Source organism: Onychomys torridus, chromosome 7 (genome assembly GCF_903995425.1).
Source record: "Onychomys torridus chromosome 7, mOncTor1.1, whole genome shotgun sequence".
NCBI lineage: Eukaryota > Metazoa > Chordata > Mammalia > Rodentia > Cricetidae > Onychomys > Onychomys torridus.
The window spans coordinates 93,517,600-93,542,898 of record NC_050449.1 but is presented as its reverse complement, the minus strand read 5'-3'; the positions used below and the strand labels follow the sequence as shown (position 1 = coordinate 93,542,898).

At 36.9% G+C, this 25,299-nt stretch overlaps 1 protein-coding gene across 1 annotated transcript in view; it reads right to left on the bottom strand.

The window, feature by feature from the left end:
• The window catches only part of Stag1 (stromal antigen 1), a 346,634-nt gene that overhangs the window by 195,013 nt on the left and 126,322 nt on the right, over positions 1-25,299 (bottom strand). The window contains exon 5 of the mRNA XM_036192569.1: positions 1,857-1,953. Within this exon, the coding sequence (XP_036048462.1) occupies positions 1,857-1,953 (97 nt within the window). The remainder of the gene's footprint in view (positions 1-1,856; positions 1,954-25,299) is intronic.

The following is a 25,299-nucleotide window of genomic DNA, read 5'->3' as shown; positions in this document are numbered from 1 at the left end:
AATTTTCTTTAAAGCAGTTTGATTATCAATGAGATCTCTTTCTAAAGAAGAAAAGGGGATATGATACAGATATAATAGGATGAAAGGGTAGATTAAGGAATTTACTTCTAAAGAGCAACAACTTGTTTAAAATGTTTTACATTGGTATAGATTTTAGTCTATTGATACAAACTTAAAAGTTAATTTTGTTATACTGTGTGTATATTTCTACTCTTGTTTAAGGTATTATGCTTGTACAGCTCATTTAAAATTGTAATGGATAATTAAAAATAGATTAATAATTAGTCATCTATGATAATCATACTCGTAGCCATGTTAATTAAGTCTTCTAGGTATACACAGAGATAGTTCAGATAGATAGGTAACCTTCAAATACTTCAAAGACCTACAGAATATGGCATTTAAAATATTTTTAAAATTTAGACTTTCTGGACAGTGAGACATGGCTACTCCTGGCAGCACCAATTTACTTCAGAGAGGAGGATGGGCACTGAAGACACTTCATATGGAGTTTATCTTCACCTTGGCAAAAATAGCCATTTGGGCAAGAAACTGTTCTTGGCTGGACTGCTTGATCAAATGGACATGCAGGACCCATAGAAAGGTGACCACTAAACTTTACTTGACAAAATGGTCCTTCAGGTTCCTGCTTCGCAGAAGAAACTGCCAGACATTCTACAGGACACTGAGAGAAGTGACCAAGAGATTCTAGGGGCTGAAGACAAATGCCCCAACATTACAAAGGAACATTAGGTGACTGTTCAGGCTGCCAGCTGTCTCTGTCTACCCTGCAAGACTCCCAAAAGTTGCTTGCATCCTTCTCCCGGTTCTCAGGTAATATTATATCCTTCTGAGGTCTTTGATGTGGTTGAAGACTAGATAGTTATAATTTTCTCAGTTATGATAAAAGATAAGTTAGATATAAAACCTTGGACTCACAAATATAAGATAGATAGGATATCTTCTTTAATATTGTAACTATAATTCTTGCTTGATAATTGTTTTGTTGTATATAATTGCACTATGTAAAAGTTAAAACCTTCCTTAAAAAAAAGAAAAGGGGAAGTGCTGTGGATATCGCTCTGTGTAAATAAAGTTCTGATTGGCCAGTGGCCAGGCAGGAAGTATAGGCGGGACAAGAGAGAAGAGAATTCTGGGAAGTAGAAGACTGGAGAGAGACACTGCCAGCCGCCGCCATGAAAAGCAACATGTAAAGACACTGGTAAGCCACAAGCCGTGTGGCAAAGTATAGACTAACAGAAATGGGTTAATTTAAGATAGAAAAAGCAGATAACAAGAAGCCTGCCACGGCCATACAGTTTGTAAACAATGTAAGTTTCTGTGTGCTTTCTTGGTTGGGTCTGAGCGACTGTGGGCCAGGCAGGAAAACTCCTTACTACAGATGCCTATCAGGGAGAATGAGGCATACACAGAACACCAAACAGACAGGACTGGAAAACAAGCTCCCCACTTCAAATAATATGTATTAGTATCTTTTTAATTACCCCTAATAATTCTCATTTCAGTAAGACATTAAATGTACTGAAACAAAGAAATAAAATTAACCATCACACTCATTTTGTAAAAAATGAAGAGAGACAAAAATGAATGGTATATGATTGAAAAGTTCATAAACAGTAATTCTCAGTTTTTCTTGAAGATTTTGAAAGAGATACAGAAATGTGTTCCTATTTAGACAGGTAACACTGACCAGGAAAAGAAAAGTAAGTACCCTTAAAGCACATACTAACCACCTACTCTGCTAAAAATGATCCAAACACAATTCCAGGGGCAGGTGAAGTTACACTGCTGAACTGATAGGTTCAATAAACAGCATTTATTTTACAACTGTGTACCTCGACATCCTGAACACTGGATAAAAAAGTTGATTAAATCCAGAAGTGCGATGTCCCTGTCTTGTTTATATGATTCAATCCAGTCATCCACCACGGACTGTAGAAAAAAAATACAAAAATAATTTAAAAACATCAACAATACACTAAACAGATTTTTTTAAAAAAAGTTTGTGTGTATTTGAAATTAATTGAGACAATCACTTACCTGAAGCTATTGTTCTGTTGTCAAATAAAAGTAGACTTCTCTATTTTATAAGGCTAATTAAGAGGTTCATCACTAGAGCTCAAAGATTTATTTACAATAAAGCAAAATACAAAGCTGACATTAAAAATCCCATCGAGGTTACTAACTATTAAACAAACATTTTAAAACTTATGTGATAAATATCAAAATTCACTTATACACAGATACGAGATTTCTAAGTTCAGCAAACTTAATCCATTAGTAGTGTGCACAAAGAATGCATACAAGTGCAACAAAGATGTTTTTCAGTAATGCAAGGATGGTTTAGTATTTGTAATTTAAATAACTGCAACAAAATTATAAGAAAAATTGCTGTACTACTAGATCTCAAAGTGTCTAGTAAAATCACTGACATCAATAGTCTCCAAAATGTTTACGATAAAATGGGACTTAGATATGAGTTCTACTTTTAAAAAGACAAAAACTAAATGATCCTGCTGTTGAAATCCTTAAGATACTTCAAATAATCAGGAAATGCAACCATTCAATATAGCTATTATATCTGTATTAAATGCCAACATTAGAAAAACACTGGTAAAAAGCAGTGGCAGGTAATAAGAATACCAAAATCTAACTTTCTTCAATGGTGTACCTACTTACAAGTTGCTCATGATCTCCTCACTCATGTTTAATTCTATTATGTAATCCTAACTAATCTCTGCTTCACCAAAAAGGGAGGGGACCTGAGAGGAGGGGAAGGAAGAAGAAGAGAGGGGAGGGAAAGAAAAAAGTAGGATAGTGATTAGCTGCAAAGATGATAGGATCAGGAGCAGTGAGGATAATGGTAGACAAGGATTATCTGATTATACACACTTAGAAAACTGTCAGAACCAAAGCTAGGCAGTGGTGGCACACGTCTTTAATCACAGCACTCAGGAGGCAGAGGTAGGCAGATCTTTTTCAGTTCGAGGCCTTCCTGGTGTACAGAATGAGTTCTAGGACAGCCAGGGCTAAACAGACAAAGTCTGTCTCAAAAAAATGGGGGGAAAAAGTATCAAAACAATATTCATCATTATATATATGTAAAGTAAAAACAATTATAATAAGACCAAAGTCTACAAAAGTGATCCAGCAGATTAGTAACAATGACAAGATACCTAGCTAAAAATTCATGTACAAAGTAACTTCATAAAATTAGCATTAGTTAGAAAACTAATGGAAAACTAGACTGCAACCAAATATAGATCGAAAACTTCTAGAGAAAAATAAACTTTATAAATCACACAGCATACAGAAAATAAGTTTAGAAAGAAGTATCATATCCTGAATTTCTTTTAAAGATTTAGTATTAGATCAATAAAGTCTGTTTATCTAATATTTTTTTTAAAAACCTGACATCTTAATTGCCATTCTAATTAAAATTGCTTGGGATTTTACTGAGCAGAAGTGGTTATATAGCTTCAAAGAAAATGAGTAAAATAATTAGCTGTTCACCAAAATTAATTTATATGAAATGGCATGCATAAAATTAAATTACATATTGAGGAAATTCTACAAATGCATAGATGTATAATCAGAACCAGATAAGAACATTAAACATTTCCAGAATTGAAACATCTCAACCTCCTCTCTCATAGGTAAACCTCTCCATCTCCAAAGTGAACTATTATAGTGATGTTTATAATCAATAATTAGTTTGAGACAAATAATTTTTAAAGTTCATATAAGGTATGCATCATCCCTTCCAAGAAAAACTGTATCAGATTCATCCACATGTTGTTGTTGTTGGTAGTGGTGGTGATGGTGTGTGTGTGTGTGTGTGTGAGTGTGTATACATGCCTGTGTGTTTTCTATTTTTTAAGGCCGTTTCTGGTGTTGCTATGAAGCACTGGCTAGCATGGAATTTGCTGTGCAGAACAGGATGGCCTTGAAGACCTTTGCCTGCTTAGTGTGGTGATTAAAATCATGTTGTAACAATTTCTGCTTGCATTGTTAGTTTGTTTTTCAGTGTCAGTGATTTCTTTCGTTGCAAAAACAAATCATTTTATTTCCTAAACTTGATATATTAATGGTATTTCCAATTTAGGAGTATTACTGTAGCACGAATCTTAAAAGTTCTTATTAATAAGATCAAACCTGAGCCAGGTATTGGGGTGAACGCTGGAAGATCAGAGAGACAGAACAAGCCACAGCTACCTCACCTTCAGTGCCTCAGCTGATCCTATTTCCTCAGACTGGAAACCTCTGTGTCTTCATCTGGAATGAATCTTAGCTGAATTGCTGCTCCAAAGCCTAAAAGCTTACCCAGCCAAATGCTGCTAGTTTCTGGTCTTCACGCCTTATATATCTTACTCTTTCTGCCATCACTCCCTGGGATTCGTGTGTCTCCATGCTGGCTGTATCCTTGAACTCACAGAGATCTGCCTAGCTCTGCCTCCCAAGTGCTGGGATTAAAGGTGTATGCCATTACCTCCCGGCTTTTAAAGATTTATTTATTTATTATAGATACAGTATTCTGCCTTCAGAATTTCCAATTGAGGAGTATTACAAACCAAATTATTATGAAGATGACTATACAGCCTTTGGTGCTGGTGTATTTTTTCCATTTTAAACATATTTAGTAGACTTGATAACACACAGAATGAACACAAGCTCTCACAGTTTCTTTTCTATTGCTGTGATAGAGAAAACAGGTCACTTGCTCACAGTATTCAGTGCATCATTTCAGGGAAGACAAAGCAGGAGGAACTTGGCCCATCTACTCACATTACATTAACTGTTAAATACAGAGAGCAACCAATTAATACACATACATTAATGTTCAACTTGTCCTCGTCTCTTGACTCAGTCTAGGGCCCAGTCCATGAAATAGTGCAACCAGTATTCAGGATGACTCTTCAGGACTTAATACAATTAGGAAAATCCCTTACAGGCATGTCCAGAGACCAACCTAACCCAAGCAATTCCACATTCAGATTCCTTTCTAAGGTAATCCTAGAATGTCTCAAGTGGATAATTAAAACCAACCATCACACAAGTATTACCAGATTATGTAAACCCAAACCATAACATGTAAAGCAAATATAGTCAGTTTTATTCTACCAATAATGAAAAAGATCCAGTAATGTCTGGTTTCTAGAGGTTTCATGTCAATACAAATACTAGACATTTTCAATCCTTTTAACTTAAACTACATGGTTATGTTTTTCTTTCCAAGACTCCCTATTGTGAAGAACATTCTTTCAAACGAAGAGAAGATTTTCTGACTTAAAACTGCCCTCTACCTTGCTCACCCTTGAGGCAGAGAGGAGGGTTGGGTCCTGCCGCAACCGAATGTACAAGCTTTGCTGTCTCCCCATGGAAGAATTTACCCTTTTGGAGGAGGGGATGAGTGATGGGTCGGGATGGGGGGGTGACTAGGAGGGGGTAGGAGGGTGGGAGGAGGGATGAGAGGGGGATCTGTGGTTGGTATGTAAAAAGTTTTTAAATAAAAAAAATTAATAAAAAATTGTCTCCTGCAGTATCACATTCATGCCTTAGCAGTTTTGTTTTAAAAGTTAACAAAACATTAGATTATGGTAATAAAAGAGGTTGAAAACCGTTGCTGAGGACGGTTCAGCTCTACTTAATGTGGCAGGCACTATGAGCTAAAAGTGAGAACTAGAAGTGGACAGAGCTGTCTAAGTGTGGCTTTTAAGGTACAAAGTCCAAGTCAAAAACCAAAACCAAAACTAAAACTAAAAAATAAATAAATAAATAAATGCTTTATGGCACCAGGTGGTGGTGACGTACACCTATGATCCCAGCAGAGGCTGGTGAATCTCTGAGTTCAAGCCTGGTCTACAGACCAGGTTGCAGGACAGCCAGAACTATACAGAAAAACTCTGTCTCAAAAAACAAAACAAACAAACATAAAAAGCATTATGGTATAGGTAATAAAATGGAGAATAAGTCATTTCTATAATGGCCTAGCATTGTGAAGGAACACTACATGGTTATATTACTTTTTTATTGTCAAAGTTAATGCATCAATTTATGCTATTAAGATTTACATACAAATCTCCAAAGCATTATGGAGAAATGAGGGAGACTGCACAACTGAAACTTGCAGAACAAGTGTGACAACGTACTAGAAACCCACTGAATACAGAATACATCAGAAATAATAGAGGAACAACCAAAAGTACCATACAGAGAAAACTTAAGCTATCACAAAGGAGATAATTCAATCTTAGAAAGGAAAAACTAATTTTACAAATAAAATATGCTGAAATAGGCTAACTTATCCAGAAATGCATGAAATTATGCCACTGAAAAGCTCAGAGAAAAGTGTGAAGTGACAGGATTCTAAGTAACTAAAGCCCAGAGAGCAAACATCCTCTGTGGATTTTGAAGCATTATCAAGTGTTGATATAAAGAGGAAAGCAAGGGTAGGGAGAAGAGTGGGGAGAGGCATGTATCTATACAAGATACCTCACAATCAAATTGACGAAAGGGTGTAAGAAAGAGGAAAAGTCTTATACAGCCAGAAGGAACATATGGGGGTGCAAATGAAAGAAATCAAGGCACATCTCACATTAAATACACTGTAAGCTCATGAATAATTAATAAAACATTTTAAAAGAAAAATCTACAGAGGATTTTTTTTTCCCCAGAGCTGAGGACCGAACCCAGGCCAAGCGCTCTACTGCTGAGCTAAATCCCCAACCCCTACACAGGATTATTTTAATCTAAATCACATAAAATATATATTTCTAATAAAGGAAAGATGAAATTTAGCAGAATTTCTGGGCATGGTGATGTACACGTGTAATTCCCGAGGTCAAAAGGATGAGGTAAGAGGATATGAATTTAAAACACCCTGGTTCTCAATGTGTGTATAAACCACTGGACCAAAGACTCCATGAAAGAATATGTCTAGATTGTTTTAAATTTATCTATGTAAATTTTGGTGAGAAGAATAAATGAGATCAAGAACTATATTATGTATGTTATAGTAATCCCACAAAATGTTATCCTCTAGAAATGATGGAGAAGCTATACCCATGATATCACATCAACATGGCTTCCTAAACAAGACCTGAAAAAAATAGAACACCAATGAGCATGCTTATATGGTAGGGAGAAATCTCATGGGGTCTCCAGCCTAGACAAATAAGAGGCAACTAAAAAATACTGAGAGGAGGAGGAACAATTTTCCTCAGGGAAAAGCCCCAAAGTAATGTCTTCTGAAACCAAGTGGTCAGCTATGAAATCATATACACAGACATAACATTACATGGCTTCAACAGACTGGGTAGCAGTTAAATATTTAGGAATATATATACACATGAATTTGGCAGGAGGAGGGCTTGGGAAAGTTTGGAGGAATAAAAAGGAAGGGGAAAGCATCATAATTATATTTTAATTAAATTATTTTTTCTTTTCTTTATTATTATGTGTTTTAAATTTTATACATCAGCCAGCAGGATGAGAAGTATAGGTCAGCACAGTAAACACAAAGTGTGGAGCAATTCCTTTCTGGAAGTTTAGCTATGGATGGTGGCTGGTGTATTCAAGGTAGAAAAGAGTTAATTTTTTTTTCTTTTTTAAAATTTTTTTTCTTTATTATTATGTGTTTTAAATTTTCTACATCAGCCATGGGTTCCCCTGTCCTCCCCCCTCCCCCCAGCCCCTCCCCTCCATTCCCATGTCCTCCAGGATCAAGGCACCCCTGGGGATTCATTTAAACCTGGTGGATTCAGTACAGGCAGGTCCTGTCCCCTCCCTCCAGGCTGAGTAAAGTGTCCCTGTGTAAGCCCAAGGTTCCAAACAGCCAGCTCATGCACTAAGGACAGATCCTGGTCCCACAGACTGGGTGACTCCCAAACAGATCAAGCTATTCAATTGTCTCACTTATCCAGAGGGCCTGATCCAGCTGGGGGCTCCACAGCCTTTGGTTCGTAATTCATGTGCTTCCATTCATTTGGCTATTTGTCCCTATGCTTTTTGCAATCTTGGATTCAAAAATTCACGATCTTGCAGACCCTCCTCTTTCTCGACAGTTGGACACTTGGAGCTCCACCTGGGGCCTGGCTGAGGACCTCTGCATCCACTTCCATCAGTTATTGGACGAGAGTTCCAGCATGACAGTTAGGGTGTTTGGCCATCTGATCACCGGACTAGGTCAGATCAGGCTTTCTCTTGACCATTGCCAGCAGTCTACAGAGGATGTATCATTGTGGATTTTTGGGACCTCTCCAACACTCTGCCTATTCCTGTTCTCATGTGGTCTTCATTTATCATGGTCTGTTATTCCTCGTTCTCCCTTTCTGTTCTTGATCCAGCTGGGATATTTTAAAATCCTCCTCTTGAAAAAAAAAAAAAAGTAAAAAAAAAACAAAAAACAAAAAAACAACCCTCCCTATGAGGTATGACAAAGGAGGAAAAGCTTTATTCATCTTATTCACAGGCTATACATTATACATATGTTGTTTCATTCAAAACTTTTTCTTTTATTTTCATGTTTCAAGAAATTTTAGGATATTTTAAAGAATTTCCAAGGGCAGTAGCCTGACTCATCATTATTCAGATGGAATAAATTACATATTTCAAAGAGAGATATACTGCTGAGAGAACTGCTTAAATATCATTCAAATAAACAATAAAAAGTTGCAGATGGCTATATGTGCAATGCATCTGAAAAATGTGCAGTTGACATGGGAAATATGTCTTTTAAAAATTATTCTATGATTAGTCAAATTTATATTTAAGACATACAGCATAAAAACTACAATTTTTACAGTATAGGCTATTTCATTACACAAACTTACTTTCCATACTTATATATTCTACAATGACACAATATTTTGAGGCAACAGCAAAACAGTTGAATGAATACATATAAAGCTCCTTCAGTCAGTGAGAAGAATTCATAAATAAATGGAGTTTTATACCATTTATCACTTCTAATTTAATTAACCTTCCTTGATATAATATTACAGTAAGCCAACTGGGATCCTCTCTATGGGGTGAAAGAAAATGAGGAGTGGAAAAATAGCAGTTTAGAAACAGCACTGTAACAGTAGCTAAGCCAGTTTTTTCTTCAAATAATCTACCAAAGCACACTTCCATATACCAGCATTCAGCCTACCACCAACATTCAATCTTCTGCTACTTTTTCACAATAAACATGAGACATAAAGGATGTCATTAAGACAATGAACTCTATAAGACAGAAACAAGACCGGCAGATCAGGTCTCTAGGCCCTAGGTCCTACCCATTGTAGTCTCTGGTACCAGACAGCTACCTTTCCCTGCCCTTCCACCGAAACAAAAACAAAAACAACCTCCACGAATCTAACAACCACTGAAACCATAAGCACACCCTGAACCAACTGGAAACAACTGCTACCTGAGTGAGAACCCACTAACACTGATTGGAGTAAGCTGCTCCTGAGGAAACAGAGCCCAACAGCACCGATTTAACCAAGAACTCCTAATGGACCAAGACTAACAATTAGAACAAGAGAGGCATCTTCAGACACAGACACCGCCTACCCCAAGCACAGGAATCCACGAGATGAGTAGATGCTAGTGCAAAAATACAGGCAACAACATAAAGACCTATAATGACAACATCAAAACCTAGTGATTCTACACCTGTAAGACCTGAATATACCAAGACAGAAGAAGCAAAAGAAATCAATTCTAAAAATGACTTTAAGAAGTTGATAGAGGCCCTTAAGGAGGAAATGAAAAACTCCTTTAAAGAGGAAATACAAAATCCCCTTAAAGAAATGGAAGAAAAAACAAAGAAAAATTGGAAGAAATCAGAGAAGTGAAGAAAAAGTAATTAAACAGATGAAGGAAACAATTCAAGATTTGAAAACTGAAATTCAGACAATAAAGAAAACACAAACTGAGGGAATGCTGGAAATAGAAATCCAGAATAAACGAACAGGAACTACAGAAGCAAGCGTAACCAACCGAATGCAAGAGATGGAACAGAGAATCTCTGATGTTGAAGACACAATAGAGAAAATAGATTTGTGAGTCACAGAGAACATTAGAGACAAAAAAGTCGTAACACAAAACGGCCAAGAAATTTGGGACACCATGAAAAGACCAAATCTAAGAATAATAGGGATAGAAGGAGAAGAATACCAACTCAAAGGCACAGAAAATATATATTCAACAAAATCACAGAAGAAAAGTTTCCTAACCTAAAGAAAGAAATACCTATGAAGATACAAGAAGCTTACAGAACAACGAATAGGCTAAATCAAAAAAAGTCCCCTCACTACATATTAATCAAAACACTAAACATACGGAACAAAGAAGAAAAATATTAAGAGCCACAAAGGAAAAAGACCAAGTAACATATAAAGGCAGAGCCATCAGAATAACACCAGACTTCACATAATGGAGACTATGAAAGCTAGAAGGTCCTGGACAAATGTTATGCAGACACTAAGAGACCACACATGCCAACCCAGATTATTATACACAGCAAAACTCTCAATCACCATAGACAGAATAAACAAAATATTCCATGATAAAACCAGATCTAAACAATACCTATCCACAAATCCAGCCCTACAGAAAGCACTAGAAGGAAAAATCCAACCTAAAAAAGCTAAATACACCCATGAGAACTCAGGCAATAGATAAACCCATAACAACAAATACCAAAGAAGGAAAATGCAACACTAACACACACACACACACACACACACACACACACGAATTAACAATCACTGGTCATTAATACCCATCAATATCAATGGTCTCAACTCACCTATAAAAAGAAACAGACTAACAGAATGGATAAGAAAATAGGATCCATCCTTCTGCTGCATACAAGAAATACACCTTAACTTCAAAGACACACACTGCCTCAGACTAAATGGCTAGGAAAAGGCTTTCCAATCAAATGGACCTAAGAAGCAAGCTGGTGTAGCTATCCTAATATCTAATAAAATAGACTTCAAACTAAAATCAATCGAAAGAGATCAGGATGGACATTACATATTTATCACAGGAATAATCCACCAAGATGAAGACTTGATTCTGAACATTTATGCTCCAAATAAAAAGGCACCCATATTCATAAAGGAAACATTACTAAAGCTTAAATCGCACATCAAACCCCACACATTAGTAGTAGGAGATTTCAACACACCACTCTCATCAAAAGACAGATCTACCAGACTTAAACTTAACAAAGAAATAAAGGACCTAACAGATGTTATCATTCAAATGGACTTAAAAGATATCTACAGAACATTCCATCCTAACACAAAAAAATAAACCTTCTTTTCAGCACCTCATGGAACCTTCTGAAAAACTGACCACATGCTTGGTCACAAAGCAAATCTCAACAGATACAAAAAATTGGAAAAACCTCCTGTATGTTATTGAACCACCATGACATAAAGTTAGATTTCAACAACGAAAAAAATTATAGAAAGCCTACAATCTCACGGGAACTGAATAATGCCCACCTGAAACACGAATGGGTCCAGGAAGAAATAAAGAAAGAAATTAAAGATTTCCTAGAATTCAATGAAAATGAAAGTATAACATACCTAAACTTACAGGACACTATGAAAGCAGTATTAAGAGGAAAATTCATAGCTCTAAATGCACACATAAAGAAGATGGAGAAATCGCATACCAATCAATGACTTAACAGCACAACTGAAAGCTCTAGAACAAAAAGAAACAAACTCACCCAGGAGAAATAGACAGCAGGAGATAATCAAATTGAGGGCTGAAATCAATGAAATAGAAACCAAGCAAACAATACCAAAAAAAAAAAAAAATCAATGAAACAAAAAGCTGATTCTTAAAAACAAAAAAACAAAAACAAAAAAAACCCAAAAACCATCAAGTTAGACAAACCCCTAGCCAAATTAATCAAAAGGCAAAGAGGGAGCACCAAAATTAACAAAATCAGAAATGAAAAGGGAGACATAACAACAGACAATGAGGAAATCCAGAGAATCATCAGTCAGATTTCAAACTCCTATACTCCTCAAAATTGGAAGATATGGGAGAAATGGACCATTTTCTGGATAGATACCACATACTGAAGTTAAATCAAGACCAAATAAAGTATTTAAATAGACCAATAACCCCTAAAGAAATAGAAACAGTCATCAAAAGTCTCCCAACCAAAAAAAGCCCAGGACCAGGTGGTTTCAGTGCAGAATTCTTCAAAGAAGAAATAATGCCAATACTCTTCAAATTGTTCCACACAACAGAAATAGAAGTGAAATTACCAAACTCTTTTTATGAGGCTACAATTACCTTGGTACCCAAACCACACAAAGATGCAACAAAGACAGAGAATTACAGACCAACCACCCACATGAACATAGATGCAAAAATACTCAACAAAATATTGGCAAAACAAATCTAAGAACACATAAAAAATGTGTGTGTATATATATGTATATGTGTATGCATATATATGTATATGTGCATATATATATATGTATATGTATATGTGTATATATATGTATCCACCATGACCAAGTAGGTTTCATCCCAGGGATGCAAGGATGGTTCAACATACGAAAATCTGTCAATGTAATACACCATATAAACAAACTAAAAGAAAAAAAAACCACATGATCATTTCATCAGATGCTGAAAAAGCCTTTGACAAAATCAAATACCCCTTCAGAATAAAAGTCTTAGAGAGATCAGGAATACAAGGAACATTCCTAAACATAATAAAGGCAACTTACAGCAAGCCAACAGCCACCAACAAATTAAACGGAGAGAAACTCAGAGATTCCACTAACATCAGGAACAAGACAAGGCTATCCACTCTCTCCATTTTTATTCAATATAGTACTTGAAGTTCTAGCTAGAGTAATAAGACAACAAAAGGAGATCAAAGGGATACAAACTGGAAAGGAAGAAGTCAAACTTTCACTATTTGTAGATGATATGATAGTATACATAAATGACCCCAAAAATTCCACCAGGGAACTCCTACAGCTGATAAACTCCTTCAGTAAAGTGGCAGGATACAAGATCAACTCAAAAAAATCAGTAGCCCTCCTATACACAAATGATAAAAGGGCTAAGAAAGAAATCAGAGAAACATCACCATTTAAAAAAGCCACAAATAATATAAAACACCTTGGGATAACACTAACTAAACAAGTGAAGGACCTTTTTGATAAGAACTTTAAATCTCTAAAGAAAGAAATTGAAGATATCGAAAAATGGAAGGATCTCCGATGCTCATGGATAGGTAAGATTAACAGAGTAAAAGTGGCAATCTTACCAAAAGCAATCTACAGCTTCAATGCAATCCTCATCGAAATCTCAACACAATTCTTCACAGACATGGAAAGAAAAATACTCAACTTCATATGGAAAAACAAAAGATCCAGGATAGCTAAAAGAATCCTGTATACTAAAGCAACCTCTGGAGGCATCACCATCCCTGACCTCAAGTTCTACTATACAGCTATAGTAATAAAAACAGCTTGGTACTGGTATAAAAACCGACATACAGACCAATGGAATCGAATTGAAGACCCTGACATTAATCCACGTACATAAGAACACCTGATTTTTGACAAAGAAGCCAAAACCATACAATGGAAAAAAGAAAGTATCTTCAACAAATGGTACTGACATAACTGGATGTCAATATGTAAAAAATTACAAATAGATCCATATCTGTCACTGTGCACAAAACTCAAGTTCAAGTGGATCAAAGACCTCAACATTAATCTAGATACATTAAATTTAATAGAAGAGAAAGTAGGAAGTACTCTTGAACGCATTGTCACAGGAGATAACTTCCTAAATATAACAATGGCAGCACAGACACTGAGCACAACAATTAATAAATGGGACCTCTTGAAACTGAGAAGCTTTTGTAGGGCAAAAGACACAGTCAATAAGACAGAAAGACAGCCTACAGAATGGGAAAAGACCTTCGCCAACCCCACATCTGACAGAGGACTGATCTCCTAAGTATATAAAGAACTCAAGAAACTAGACATCAAAATACTGAACAATCCAATTAAAAAATGGGCTAAAGAGCTAAACAGAGAATTCTCAAAAGAAGATTCACAAATGGCTGAAAGACATTTAAAGAAATGCTCAACATCCTTAATCATCAGAGAAATGCAAATCAAAACGACTCTGACCTTACACCTGTCAGAATGTCTATGATCAAAAACACTAATGACAGTCAATGTTGGAGAGGATGTGGTGCAAAGGGAACACTCCTCCACTGTTGGTAGGAATGCAAACTTGTACAACCACTGTGGAAATCAGTATGGTGGTTTCTCAGAAAAGTGGGAATCGATCTACCTCAAGACCCAGCCATACCACTCTTGGGCATATATATACCCAAGGAGTGCTCAATCATCCCACAAAGATACATGCTCAACTGTGTTCATAGCAGCACTGTTTGTAATAGCCAGAACCTGGAAACAACCTAGATGCCCGTCAACTGAAGAATGGATTAAGAAAATGTGGTACATATACACAATGGAGTACTACTCAGCAGAGAAAAACAAAGACAGTGTGAAATTTGCAGGCAAATGGATGGAACTAGAAAATATCATCCTGAGTGAAGCAACCCAAACCCAGAAGGACGAACATGGTATGTACTCACTCATAAGTGGACTCTAGATATAAAGCAAAGAACAATCAGACTGCAACCCACAGAACCAGGGAGGCTATACAGCAGGGGAGACCCTAGGATTACTGTGGCTTATAAGTTTTAATTTTAACTCAATTACTGGGCAAGTCTCAATGAGACATTTCACTCTTAGGATAAGAATTTATGCTGTATCAAGCTGATAAGAGAAAAATAAATAAAAATGGGAAAAGAAAAAAAAGACAGTTATTATTAGCTTTGTTTTATATATATATATATAAATATGGGGGAAGCAAACAGCCTTGTCGTGTTCCAGATTTTAGTGAAATCACTTTGAGTCTCTTCATTTAAATTGATGTTGGCTGTTGGCTTGCTGTAAATTGCCTTTATTATGTTTAGGTATGTTCCCTGTATTCCTGATCACTCTAGGACCTTTATCATGAAGGGGTGTTGGATTTTGTCAAAGGCCTTTTCAGTATCTAGTGAGATGATCATGTGGTTTTTTCTTTCAGTTTGTTTATATGGTGTGTTACATTGATGGACTTTCGTATGCTGAACCACCCTTGTATCCCTGAGATGAAGCCTACTTGATTGTGGCAGATAATTGTTTTGATGTGTTCTTGGAGTCTGTTTGCCAGTATTTTATTTAGTATTTTTGCATCAATGTTCATGAGGGAGATGGGTCGGTAGTTCTCTTTCTTTGTTGCATCTTTATTTGGTTTAGGAATCAGAGTAAATGTAGCCTCATAGAAGAAGTTTGGTAATGTCCTTTCTGTTTCTATTGTGTGGAACAATTTAAAGAGTATTGGTGTTAACTCTTCTTTGAAGATCTGGTAGAATTCTACGCTGAAACCATCTGGTCCTGGGTTCTTTTGGATTGGGAGACTTTTAATGACTGATTCTATTTCCTTAGAGGTTATTAGACTATTTAAATAGTTTATCTGGTATTGATTTAACTTATTTATGTGGCACCTATCCAGAAAATTATCCATTTCTTTTAGAATTTCCAGTTTTATGGAGTACAGGTTTTTGAAGTATGACAAGATGATCCTCTGGATTTCCTCATTATCTGTTGTTATGTCCCCCTTCTTTTCATTTCTGATTTTGTTAATTTGGATGCGCTCTCTCTGTCTTTTGGTTAGTTTGGATAAGGGCTTGTCTATCTTGTTGATTTTCTCAAAGAACCAACTCTTTGCTTCATTAATATTTTGTATTATTTTCTTTGTTTCTATTTTGTTGATTTCAGTCCTCAATTTGATTATTTCCTGGCGTCTATTCTTCCTGGGTGACTTTGCTTCTTCTTGTTCTAGCGTGCTGTTAAGTCACTCTTGTGAGATTTCTCCAAGTTCTTTACGTGAACATTTAGTGCTATGAATTTCCCTCTTAGCACTGCTTTTATAGTGTCCCATAAGTTTGGTATGTAGTATATTCATTTTCATTGATCTTTAGGAAATCTTTAATTTCTTTCTTTATTTCTTCCTAAACCCATTTGTGATTCAGTTGAGCATTATTCAGTTTCCATGAGATTGTAGGCTTTCTGTAGTTTTTGTTGTTGTTGAAATCTAACTTTAAGCCATGGTGGTCTGATAGAACACAGGAAGTTGTTCCAATTGTTTTGTATCTGTTGAGATTTGCTTTGTGGTCAAGTATGTGGTCGATTTTAGAGAAGATTCCATGGGGTGCTGAGAAGAAGGTATATTCTTTTTTGTTAAGATGGAATGTTCTGTAGATATCGATTAAGTCCATTTAAGTTATAACATCTGTTAAGTCCTTTATTTCTCTGTTAAGTTTCGATCTGGCAGATCTGTCCAGTGGTGAAAGTGGGGTGTTGAAGTCACCCACTATTAATGTGTGGGCTTTTATATGTGATTTAAGCTTTAGAAATGTTTCTTTTACATATGTGGGTGCCCTTGTGTTGGGGGAAAACTTCATCTTGGTGGATCTTTCCTGTCATGAGTATGTAATGCCCTTCTTGATCTCTTTTGATTGATTTTAGTTTGCAGTCTATTTTGCTGGATATTAGGATAGCTACACCAGCTGGCTTCTTAAGACCATTTGAATGGAAAGTCTTTTTCCAGCCTTTTATTCTTAGGTAGTGTCTATCTTTGAATTTGAGGTGTGTTTCCTGTATGCAGCAGAAAGATGGGTCCTGTTTTCGTATCCATTCTGTTCCCTGTGTCTTTTTATAGGTGAATTTAAGTCCATTGATATTAAGGGATATTAATGACCAGTGATTGTTCATTCCTGTTATTTTTTTGGTGGTAGTGTGTGTGTGTACTTCTCTTCTTTGGCGTTTACTGCTGTGGTGTTTTCTATTGCCTGTGTTTTCAAGGGTGTATCTGAGTTCCTTAGGTTGGATTTTTACTTCTAGTGATTTCTATAGGGCTAGGTTTGTGGATAAGTATTGTTTAAATTTGGCTTTGTCTTGGAATGTCTTGTTCATTCCATCTATGATGATTGAAAGTTTTGCTGGGTATATTAGTCTAGGGTGGCATCCATGATCACTTAGTGTCTACATTACATCTGTCCAGGTCCTTCTGGCTTTCAAAGTCTCCATTAAAAAATCGGGTGTTATTCTGATGGGTTTGCCTTTATAAGGAATTTATTATTTTCTTCTGCTTTGTCTTTTCCTCTAGTTTTTTTATAGCGTTCCTCCCATTTTTTGTTTGTCTTTTCCTCAATTTCATTTTTTATTTCTTCATGATGTTATTCTTAAGGTTGCTTTCTTCTGCTTCTTCCATTTTGTGATGTTCAGGTCTTGCTGTTGGAGGAGGGCTAGGTTCTGGTGATGCTGTATTGTTCTTTATTTTGTTGTATGTACTTCTGCCTTGATGTCTGCCCATCTCCAATCTCCACGTGATTTTATTCTTTGTCTTATCAGCGTTCTTGGTCCAGACAGAGCTAGCAGATTCACCGTTTCAGGAAGCCTCTGTTGGTCCAATGAGAGGTGGCAGATTCTGTTTCTCAGAAAGCCACTCTTGGTCTAATCAGGGCTGGCAGATTCCCTGTCTCCTGAGTTTACTCTTGGACCATTGCGGCTCTTTGTCCAATGAGAGCTCTCTCTTTCTCTGGGCCGGGTGGGAGATCTCTGGGCAAATGGGAGCTCTCTCGGCCTGAATGAGAGCTCTCTGGGCCAGATAGGAGCTCTGGGCCAGATGGCAGCTGGGGCTGGTCACTAAGTCTCAGGAGGTGGCGGGGGAGGAGGGGAGTCTCAAGCAGATGGGTGTGGGGGCAAGGCGAGAAGACTGCAGGGTCTGGGGGGAGGGACGCGCAAGGGGGGGTTTTGAAGAAGGGGAATCTTCCCACTCCCACGGGGGGTAGGGGGACCCTGCTCGATGGCCAGAAACTGGGGCCAAGTTGGGCAGGTCTTCCCAGTAATGGCTGGTGCCCAGGGATGGGACCTCCCGACAGGCCTCCCAGGGTATGACCCAAAGGAACTCACCTCTGGTCCAGATGAGAGTTCCGGGCTGGATGGGAGCTGGGAGCTGGGAGCTGGTCTAACTATCTGTAATTCTACCACTGGGGAGGCTGAGGCAAGAGATTTACGATTTCAAGGGCAACCTGGGCTACAAAAGGCCAAGTTAAGGTACACAGTGACTACCATTTCAAAAGTTTTCAGCTTGTCTAAGAGTCTGCAAATTTCAGTACGATCTTTCCATTCCTTCTCTTTAAGCCCAATAGTTGATATGATCATTAATACTTTGTGATTATCAAGAACACTGACTACAATTTACAAAATGAACTAAGTAATACACACACACAAAAGGCATTTGAATGTGTAAAAATAGGCTATAATAAAATCATAAAAACAAAAGATAGGTTGTGCAAAATTGACCATAAGAAATTTGGTATGTCTATATTAATATTTGACAGGACAGAAATAAAGAACAAAGAACTTTATCAGACAAAGATTTCTAAAGGAAGAACATATTCATTAGAAAACTGTAACAATCCTAAACTTGTATATAGTAAATAACAAGAGCCTCAAAATACATGAAACAAAGTTGAACTGTTGGAAGAAATAAGGAGAGTCACAAACATGGCTGAGATTATTTTCTTTCCACACATCTCTTGGTAACTGATAAAAGCATAAAAAAAAAACAAACCACAAAATGTATTGAGTATAAAGAAGATAAAAATAAGATTACCAATGAATATGACCTGTTTGATATGCACGAAATATAAAACTATTACAGAATAGACACAGAATTCACAAAAGAACACTGTAACCCAGATATCTATATGGATTGTCTCTATTCCTAGGGTAGAAAAAAGTATCCAGGACAATTCTGATTACCCACTTCTAAGTTTATTTAAATAGGATTATAGAAACACAATTATTCTGGAACCTAAACTACAATTCCACTGATTTTTCTTCTACCATCAGTAGAAAATAAAAATCTTAAAAATAAATCATTTCATAGAAAAGTTTTCTAAGTCACAATTGGAAATGGTACATATTATTTCAGATAACACTTAACAAATATGTGTTAAGTAGGTATATCTGGATTAAGAAAAGTGAAGAAATGTTTCTCTGTCAGTAGCATCCTTGAATTTTCTTTATATGAAGTAAAATAAAAAATAAAAATTTGATGCATAGATATTTCTTTCTGCCAAAATCAACCCTTCTGGCTACTGATATTACATGCACTCTTCCTGTCAATGAAAGTAGCTAAGTACTGTGGGTATTAGACTTTACTCTATTTAATTGACTATAAAGAAGTGTTTCACTAAATTATAATTTATTAGTGTGGTAGAATAAATGTGGCTAGGACTATTTGCACTAATAATAAAATGTTTTGTCACAGTAAGTATAATGTATGTAATTATATTTTTAAAACAAATTTACATGCAGAGATGTGCAAGAAGACATAGAAAGTTCAAAGAATGACATTTTTCTATAATTATCTTACTGTACTAAAGGACAGAATAAAAATCAGTATTGTGCCCTTTTCCTAAGGAATTTGAGGAGATTACGAAAAACTTGAGAGAGAAAACAAAGCCAAAGCTATAAGGAGAATATATGTGAGAAATAGTCTGAGAGTAGGAGTTAAATGTTGAATCTTACCTTAAGGTCCCTATTAGCATAACCATCAATTCAGTCCACCCATCTGTGCAGTCTACACTGAGACCTTAGCTCTGTCAATATATGTTTTTCTGTAAACTATTTCATAGGGTTAAGTAGGCAAGAATAGGCAGAATTAATATTCTATAGTGATGCTAAAGAAGTAGATTCATTTGGTTTGCAACAAGACAAGCAGATGATCAAGATAACATTGTAGCTCACAAACTCAAGATCCTACTCTAACCTTGTCATATTTAAAGCTCTGTTTTAGCCCTGATGCACACTGAAACCGATGAACAAATCTTTCAACATTAATATTAGAAGAAGTTGAGCTATCTTAGCTTTCTGGGACTCAGTTATTTCTCTTAATCATTAATCTAAGCCACAGTCTATCAACTAGCTGTGTGACATTTTCTTGTTCTTATTTTCTATGCTCTGCAGCCCCTTGCAGCAGGGGGAGGGGCAATACCACATCTTGCTTTTACCTGTATTAGTTTTTCCACTAAGTTAACCTTTATCATAATCTCTTACTATATTTACTAAAGATAATTTCTGCCCTTAGCTTCCTGATACAAAAACTGTTGATGAGTGAGTATGCACCCTGAGGTTTTAAAACAGAGCTGATTGTTTTTCATATGTAAAACTTTAGATTTCTGATTCCTTTAAGATTTTTTTATAAGATTACCTTTTGAGATAAACAAAGTAATTATTCCTTATTTTGTAACCACAAAATACAGTCTGCCAGTAAAAGAACTGGCTAACAAAAATACCTTGCTTACTTATAGTCTGATATTCTATAACAAGTTGCTTGGGTATGAATGCATGTAGGTTCTTGGGGACAACTTGTTTTTCACCTGTAATACATAAAATGTTTAATCATGTAAGGAATATGGAAAATATGTTGTTTTTTACTTGTATTCATTGTAATCATTCACTTAAAAATAGATTGACACCATCACCACCACAACAACAAAAGATCGTACTCTAAGCTAGTGTGGCATCTCATACCTCTCTCTAATCCTACCATCCGAGAAACTGAGGCAGTAGAAATGCTGTCAATTTTATGAAACCATGGGATGCAGTGAGCTCCCAAAAGGAAAGGGTAAAAGAAGGGAATAGATCCTAATCTGGAATGCTGGGGGAAAAATAATCATCCTCATTCTAAGAAGCCAGTAAAATAGTTTGTAGGTAATATTTTTCACCATAGTTTTTAGTAGTATCACAAATGTCTTCGGTAAATTCTCATAGTATAATACAGTGATATTATATGTATACTGTATGATATTTAGTAAAATAATTATTAGACAGAAATTTATTTTATGCAGTGTTTTATTTTTAGGTTTAAGCTAAAAGGTTTTTGTTTTGTTTTTTTACTGTCAGGTAATTTGTTTTTTTAAGCTGAGGACCAAACTCAGGGCCTTGCTCTTGCTAGGCAAGCGCTCTACCACTGAGCTAAATCCCCAACCCACTTTCAGGCAATTTTTAATATCTTTTTAGTATTCCATGATAGACATCCATTATTTGTGGAGCATTTAAAACAGTGGTTCTTAACATTCCTAATGCTACAACCTTTTAATACAGTTCCTCATGTTGTGGTGACCCCCAACCATAAAGTTATTTTCATTGCTACTAAATAACTGTAATTTTGCTACTATTATGAATCCTAATGAAAATATTTTGGGATATAGAGGTTTGCCAAAGGGGCTGCAACCCACAAGTTGAGAGCCACTGATTTAAAAATTTCAGTAGTGACTGCACTGGATGTTGATGATGATGATGATGTTTTCTATTCATTTTACATACCAACCAGATTTCTCTCACCTCCCTCCTCTCACCCCCCAGCTTTTTTCCACCAACCTCACCCATTCCCACCTCCTTGAAGGCATGGTCTCCCATGAGGAGTCAGCAGAGCCTGGCAAACTCAGCTGAGGCAGGTCCAAGCCCCTCCACCCTGCACCAAGACTGTGCAGTGTCCCACCATAGGTACCAGGCTCCAAAAACCCAGCTCATCCACTGATCCCACCTCCTGGGGGCCCTCTAAACAGTTCAAGCTAAAGGACTGTCTTGCCTATGCAGAGGGTCTAGGGGCTCCTCAGCTATTCGTCCACAGTTCACGAGTTCCCACTAGTTTGGCTGTTTCTGTACTTTTTCCCATCATGATCTTGATGTCCCTTGCTCATAGAATCCCACCTCCCTCTCATCAACTGGACTCCTGGAACTCGGCCTGGCTTCCCACCATGGATGTCTGTCTGCTTCCATCAGTCATTGGATGAAGGCTCTATGATGAGGGTATTCAGCCATCTGATCACTGGAGTAAGACAGTTCAGGCACCCTCTCGACTATTGTCAGTAGTCTATGGTGAAGTCATCCTTGTGGATTCCTGGGTGCTTCCCTAGCACTCTGTTTCTCCTTATTCCTGTGATGTCTTCATTTATCATGGTATCTCTTTCCTTGCTCTCCCACTCTGTCCCTGTTCTAGCTCAAACCTATCATTCCCTTATGTTCTCATCCCCCATCCCTTGCCCTCCATTATTCCTCCTCACCCCCAGTTTGCTCATGTACATCTAATTTATTTCTTCTTTGATGGACAATCCATGCGTCCTTCCTAGGGTCCTCCCTGCTAGCTAGCCTCCCTGGAGCTGTGGGTTGCAGTCTGGTTATCCTTTGCTTTACATCCAGTACCCACTGATGAGTGAGTACATACCATGTTTGTCCTTCTGACTCTGGGTTATTGACATTCTAAGAAGCCAGTAAAATAGTTTATAGGTAATATTTTTTCACCATAGTTTTTAGTAGTATCACAAATGTTTTCAGTAAATTCTGACAGTAAATGCACTAATATTTTATGTATGCTATATGATATTTAGTAAAATAATTATTAGAAATTTATTTTATGCGTTTGTTTTGTTTTTAGGTTTAAGCTAAAAGGCTCTTGATATTAAAAGCCTGGAGTTGTATTTATTAGTCTTGACTTGGTTTTTGTTGTCTGTTTTTAAATGACACTCTTGGGAGGAAATAGGACTCATAGGGAGGAGGGAGACAAGAACATGTAGTGATATATTGTTTGTGTTCTGACAAATAATGCCTGCCTGGAGATCAGAGGGCAAAGGTATCAACTAGTTAACCAAGAGGCCAGGCAGTGGTGGCACACACCTATAATTCCAGCACTAGGAAGGTTGAGACAGGAAGTGAGTGATATGGCTGGGCAGAGAAGGGAATATAAGGATGGAAGAGACAGGAACTCACACTGTTTCAGGCTGAGGAGTTGGTGAGGTAAGACGTGGTGGCTATGGCTTGCTCTGCTTCACTGATCTTTCAGCTTTTACCATGATTATCTGGTTCTGGGTTTTTGTTATAAGACCATTTAGAATTTGTGCAACGAGAACATGTGTGTGTAAGAGTAATCAGGATTATATACACATATTTCATTATTAGAAAAAAATTTAATTAATAAAGTGAATTCAGATTGATCAAGAATTAGCACAGTTATGAAACAATAAAAGCTTCCTAGCCTAACCTAGCTCCTATTATTCTTCAGGCCTCAAATAACTGTTCCTTTTATTTACTTATGGCATTTTTAACCTTCTTATAAAATGTTTGTATTCTACACCTTAATAGTAGTTCTTTACTAAAACAATAGTTTAGTTAGGATTCTAGCCCATTCCAATTCAAAAGGAACAGGTAGTGCCCCTGTCTGCCCTTGATGAAACATGCTGTGAATATAGCTGTGTATGTTGTGATGTGTTGCTGTGATTGGTTAATAAGTAAAGTGCTGATTGGCCAGTAGCCAGAAAGGAAGTATAGGCGGGGCAAAGAGAGAGAATTCTGGAAACAGAAAGTCTGAGTCAGGAGTTGCCAGCCAGACACAGAGGAAGCAAGATGTGACAGCAGAACTGGGAAAAGATACCAAACTCGTGGCTAAGCATAAATAAGAATTATGGGTTAGTTTAAATGTAAGAGCTAGTCAGTAGTAGGCCTGACTAGCAATTTTAATTAATATAAGCTTCTGAGTGATTATTTTATAAGTGGGCTGCGGGAATGCGGGGTCTTGGTGGGACCCGGAGAGAAACTTTCCAGCTACACCAACAGAGATTTTTTTTTTCCTTCCATAGGCATGGTAAACAGCCCAGTTTCAGCTAAAATATGAAAAACTGAAAAATAGATATTTGTCTTTCTTTAATCCCTTCAAATTTAAGAATAGAAATGAGAGAAAATAGTGAGATAGGAATAGGCAAATTATACAATGCCTAAAAATTGATAAAATCTCAAGAGAAGTATTGCAGAAAGACATCATGTGACTGCTACAAACAAACAAACATAAACCCACAAAACTAAGCTGGGAGTGGTGGCATATTTCTTTAATCTCAGCACTTGTGAGCCAGAGATAGGCAGATCTCTGAGTTTGAGGCCAGTCTGGTCTATAGAGTGAGTTCCAAGACAATCAGAACTGTACACAGAAGAAACTCTAAAAAAAACAAAAACAATTACACAAAACCACAAGACTACCCATAACCAGCTAATCTTAAGGTTTCTATTACTGCAATGAAATATCACAACCAAAAGCAAGTTGGGGAGCAAAGAGGATTTATTTGGCTTCTACTTCCAGGCTGTAGTCCATCATTGAAGAAAACCATGACAAGAACTCACACAGGGCAGGAACCTGGAGACAGGAGCTGATGAAGACGTCATGGAGAGGTGCTACTTACTTACTGGCTTGCTTCCCATGGCTTGCTCAGACTGCTTTCTTATAGAATGTAGGCCCACCAGCCCAGGGATAGCACCACCAACAATGGGCTGGATCCAACCCCATCAATCACTAATTAAGAAAATGTCCCTCCCACAGGCTTGCTTAGAGTCCAATCTTATGGAGGCATTCTCTCAGATGATTCTAGTTTATGTCAAGTTGACATAAAACTAGCCAGAACACAAGGCTGAGACCAATGTGGCCAATAGGAATGATCTCTTTGTTTCATTATAAAAGTAGCTCCAATTCATGAACCTTTCAAAATTCCTACTCCTAAAATGTATCTGATGGCTTGACACATCTAGAAAAGATAACTTAAAGGCAGAAAAGAGGAGTAAAATCCTATTGTGAAAAACAAAACAAAACAAAACAAAACCCACTCCTGGAATTCATTGCACCTTAACTTGTGAATAAGCCTCTCATCTGCTAAAATTCAGCAATTAAAATGAGTTATCCAGCTGGGCGGTGGTGGCGTACACCTTTAATCCCAGCACTTACAAGGCAGAGGCAGGCGGATCTCTGTTGAGTCTGAGGCCAGCCTGATCTACAGAGCGAGATCCAGGAAAGGCGCAAAGCTACACAGAGAAAGCCTGTCTCCAAAAAAAAAGGGGGGGGGGCTATCCAAGGTAAATTTCCCACTTTACTTAGCTCATTTTTAAAAAAACTAATAAACCTCAACTCCTTAAAAAATAAAGCTGAAATAGGTTTTAAAATATTTGAGCAGAGTGGAAATACATTTCTGTTTGGCAAATTCATTACTATTGGTGCACTCATTAGAAATTTTAAATGAATGCATTAGTTTGTATAGTTGGAGATGACTATAAATTTAAT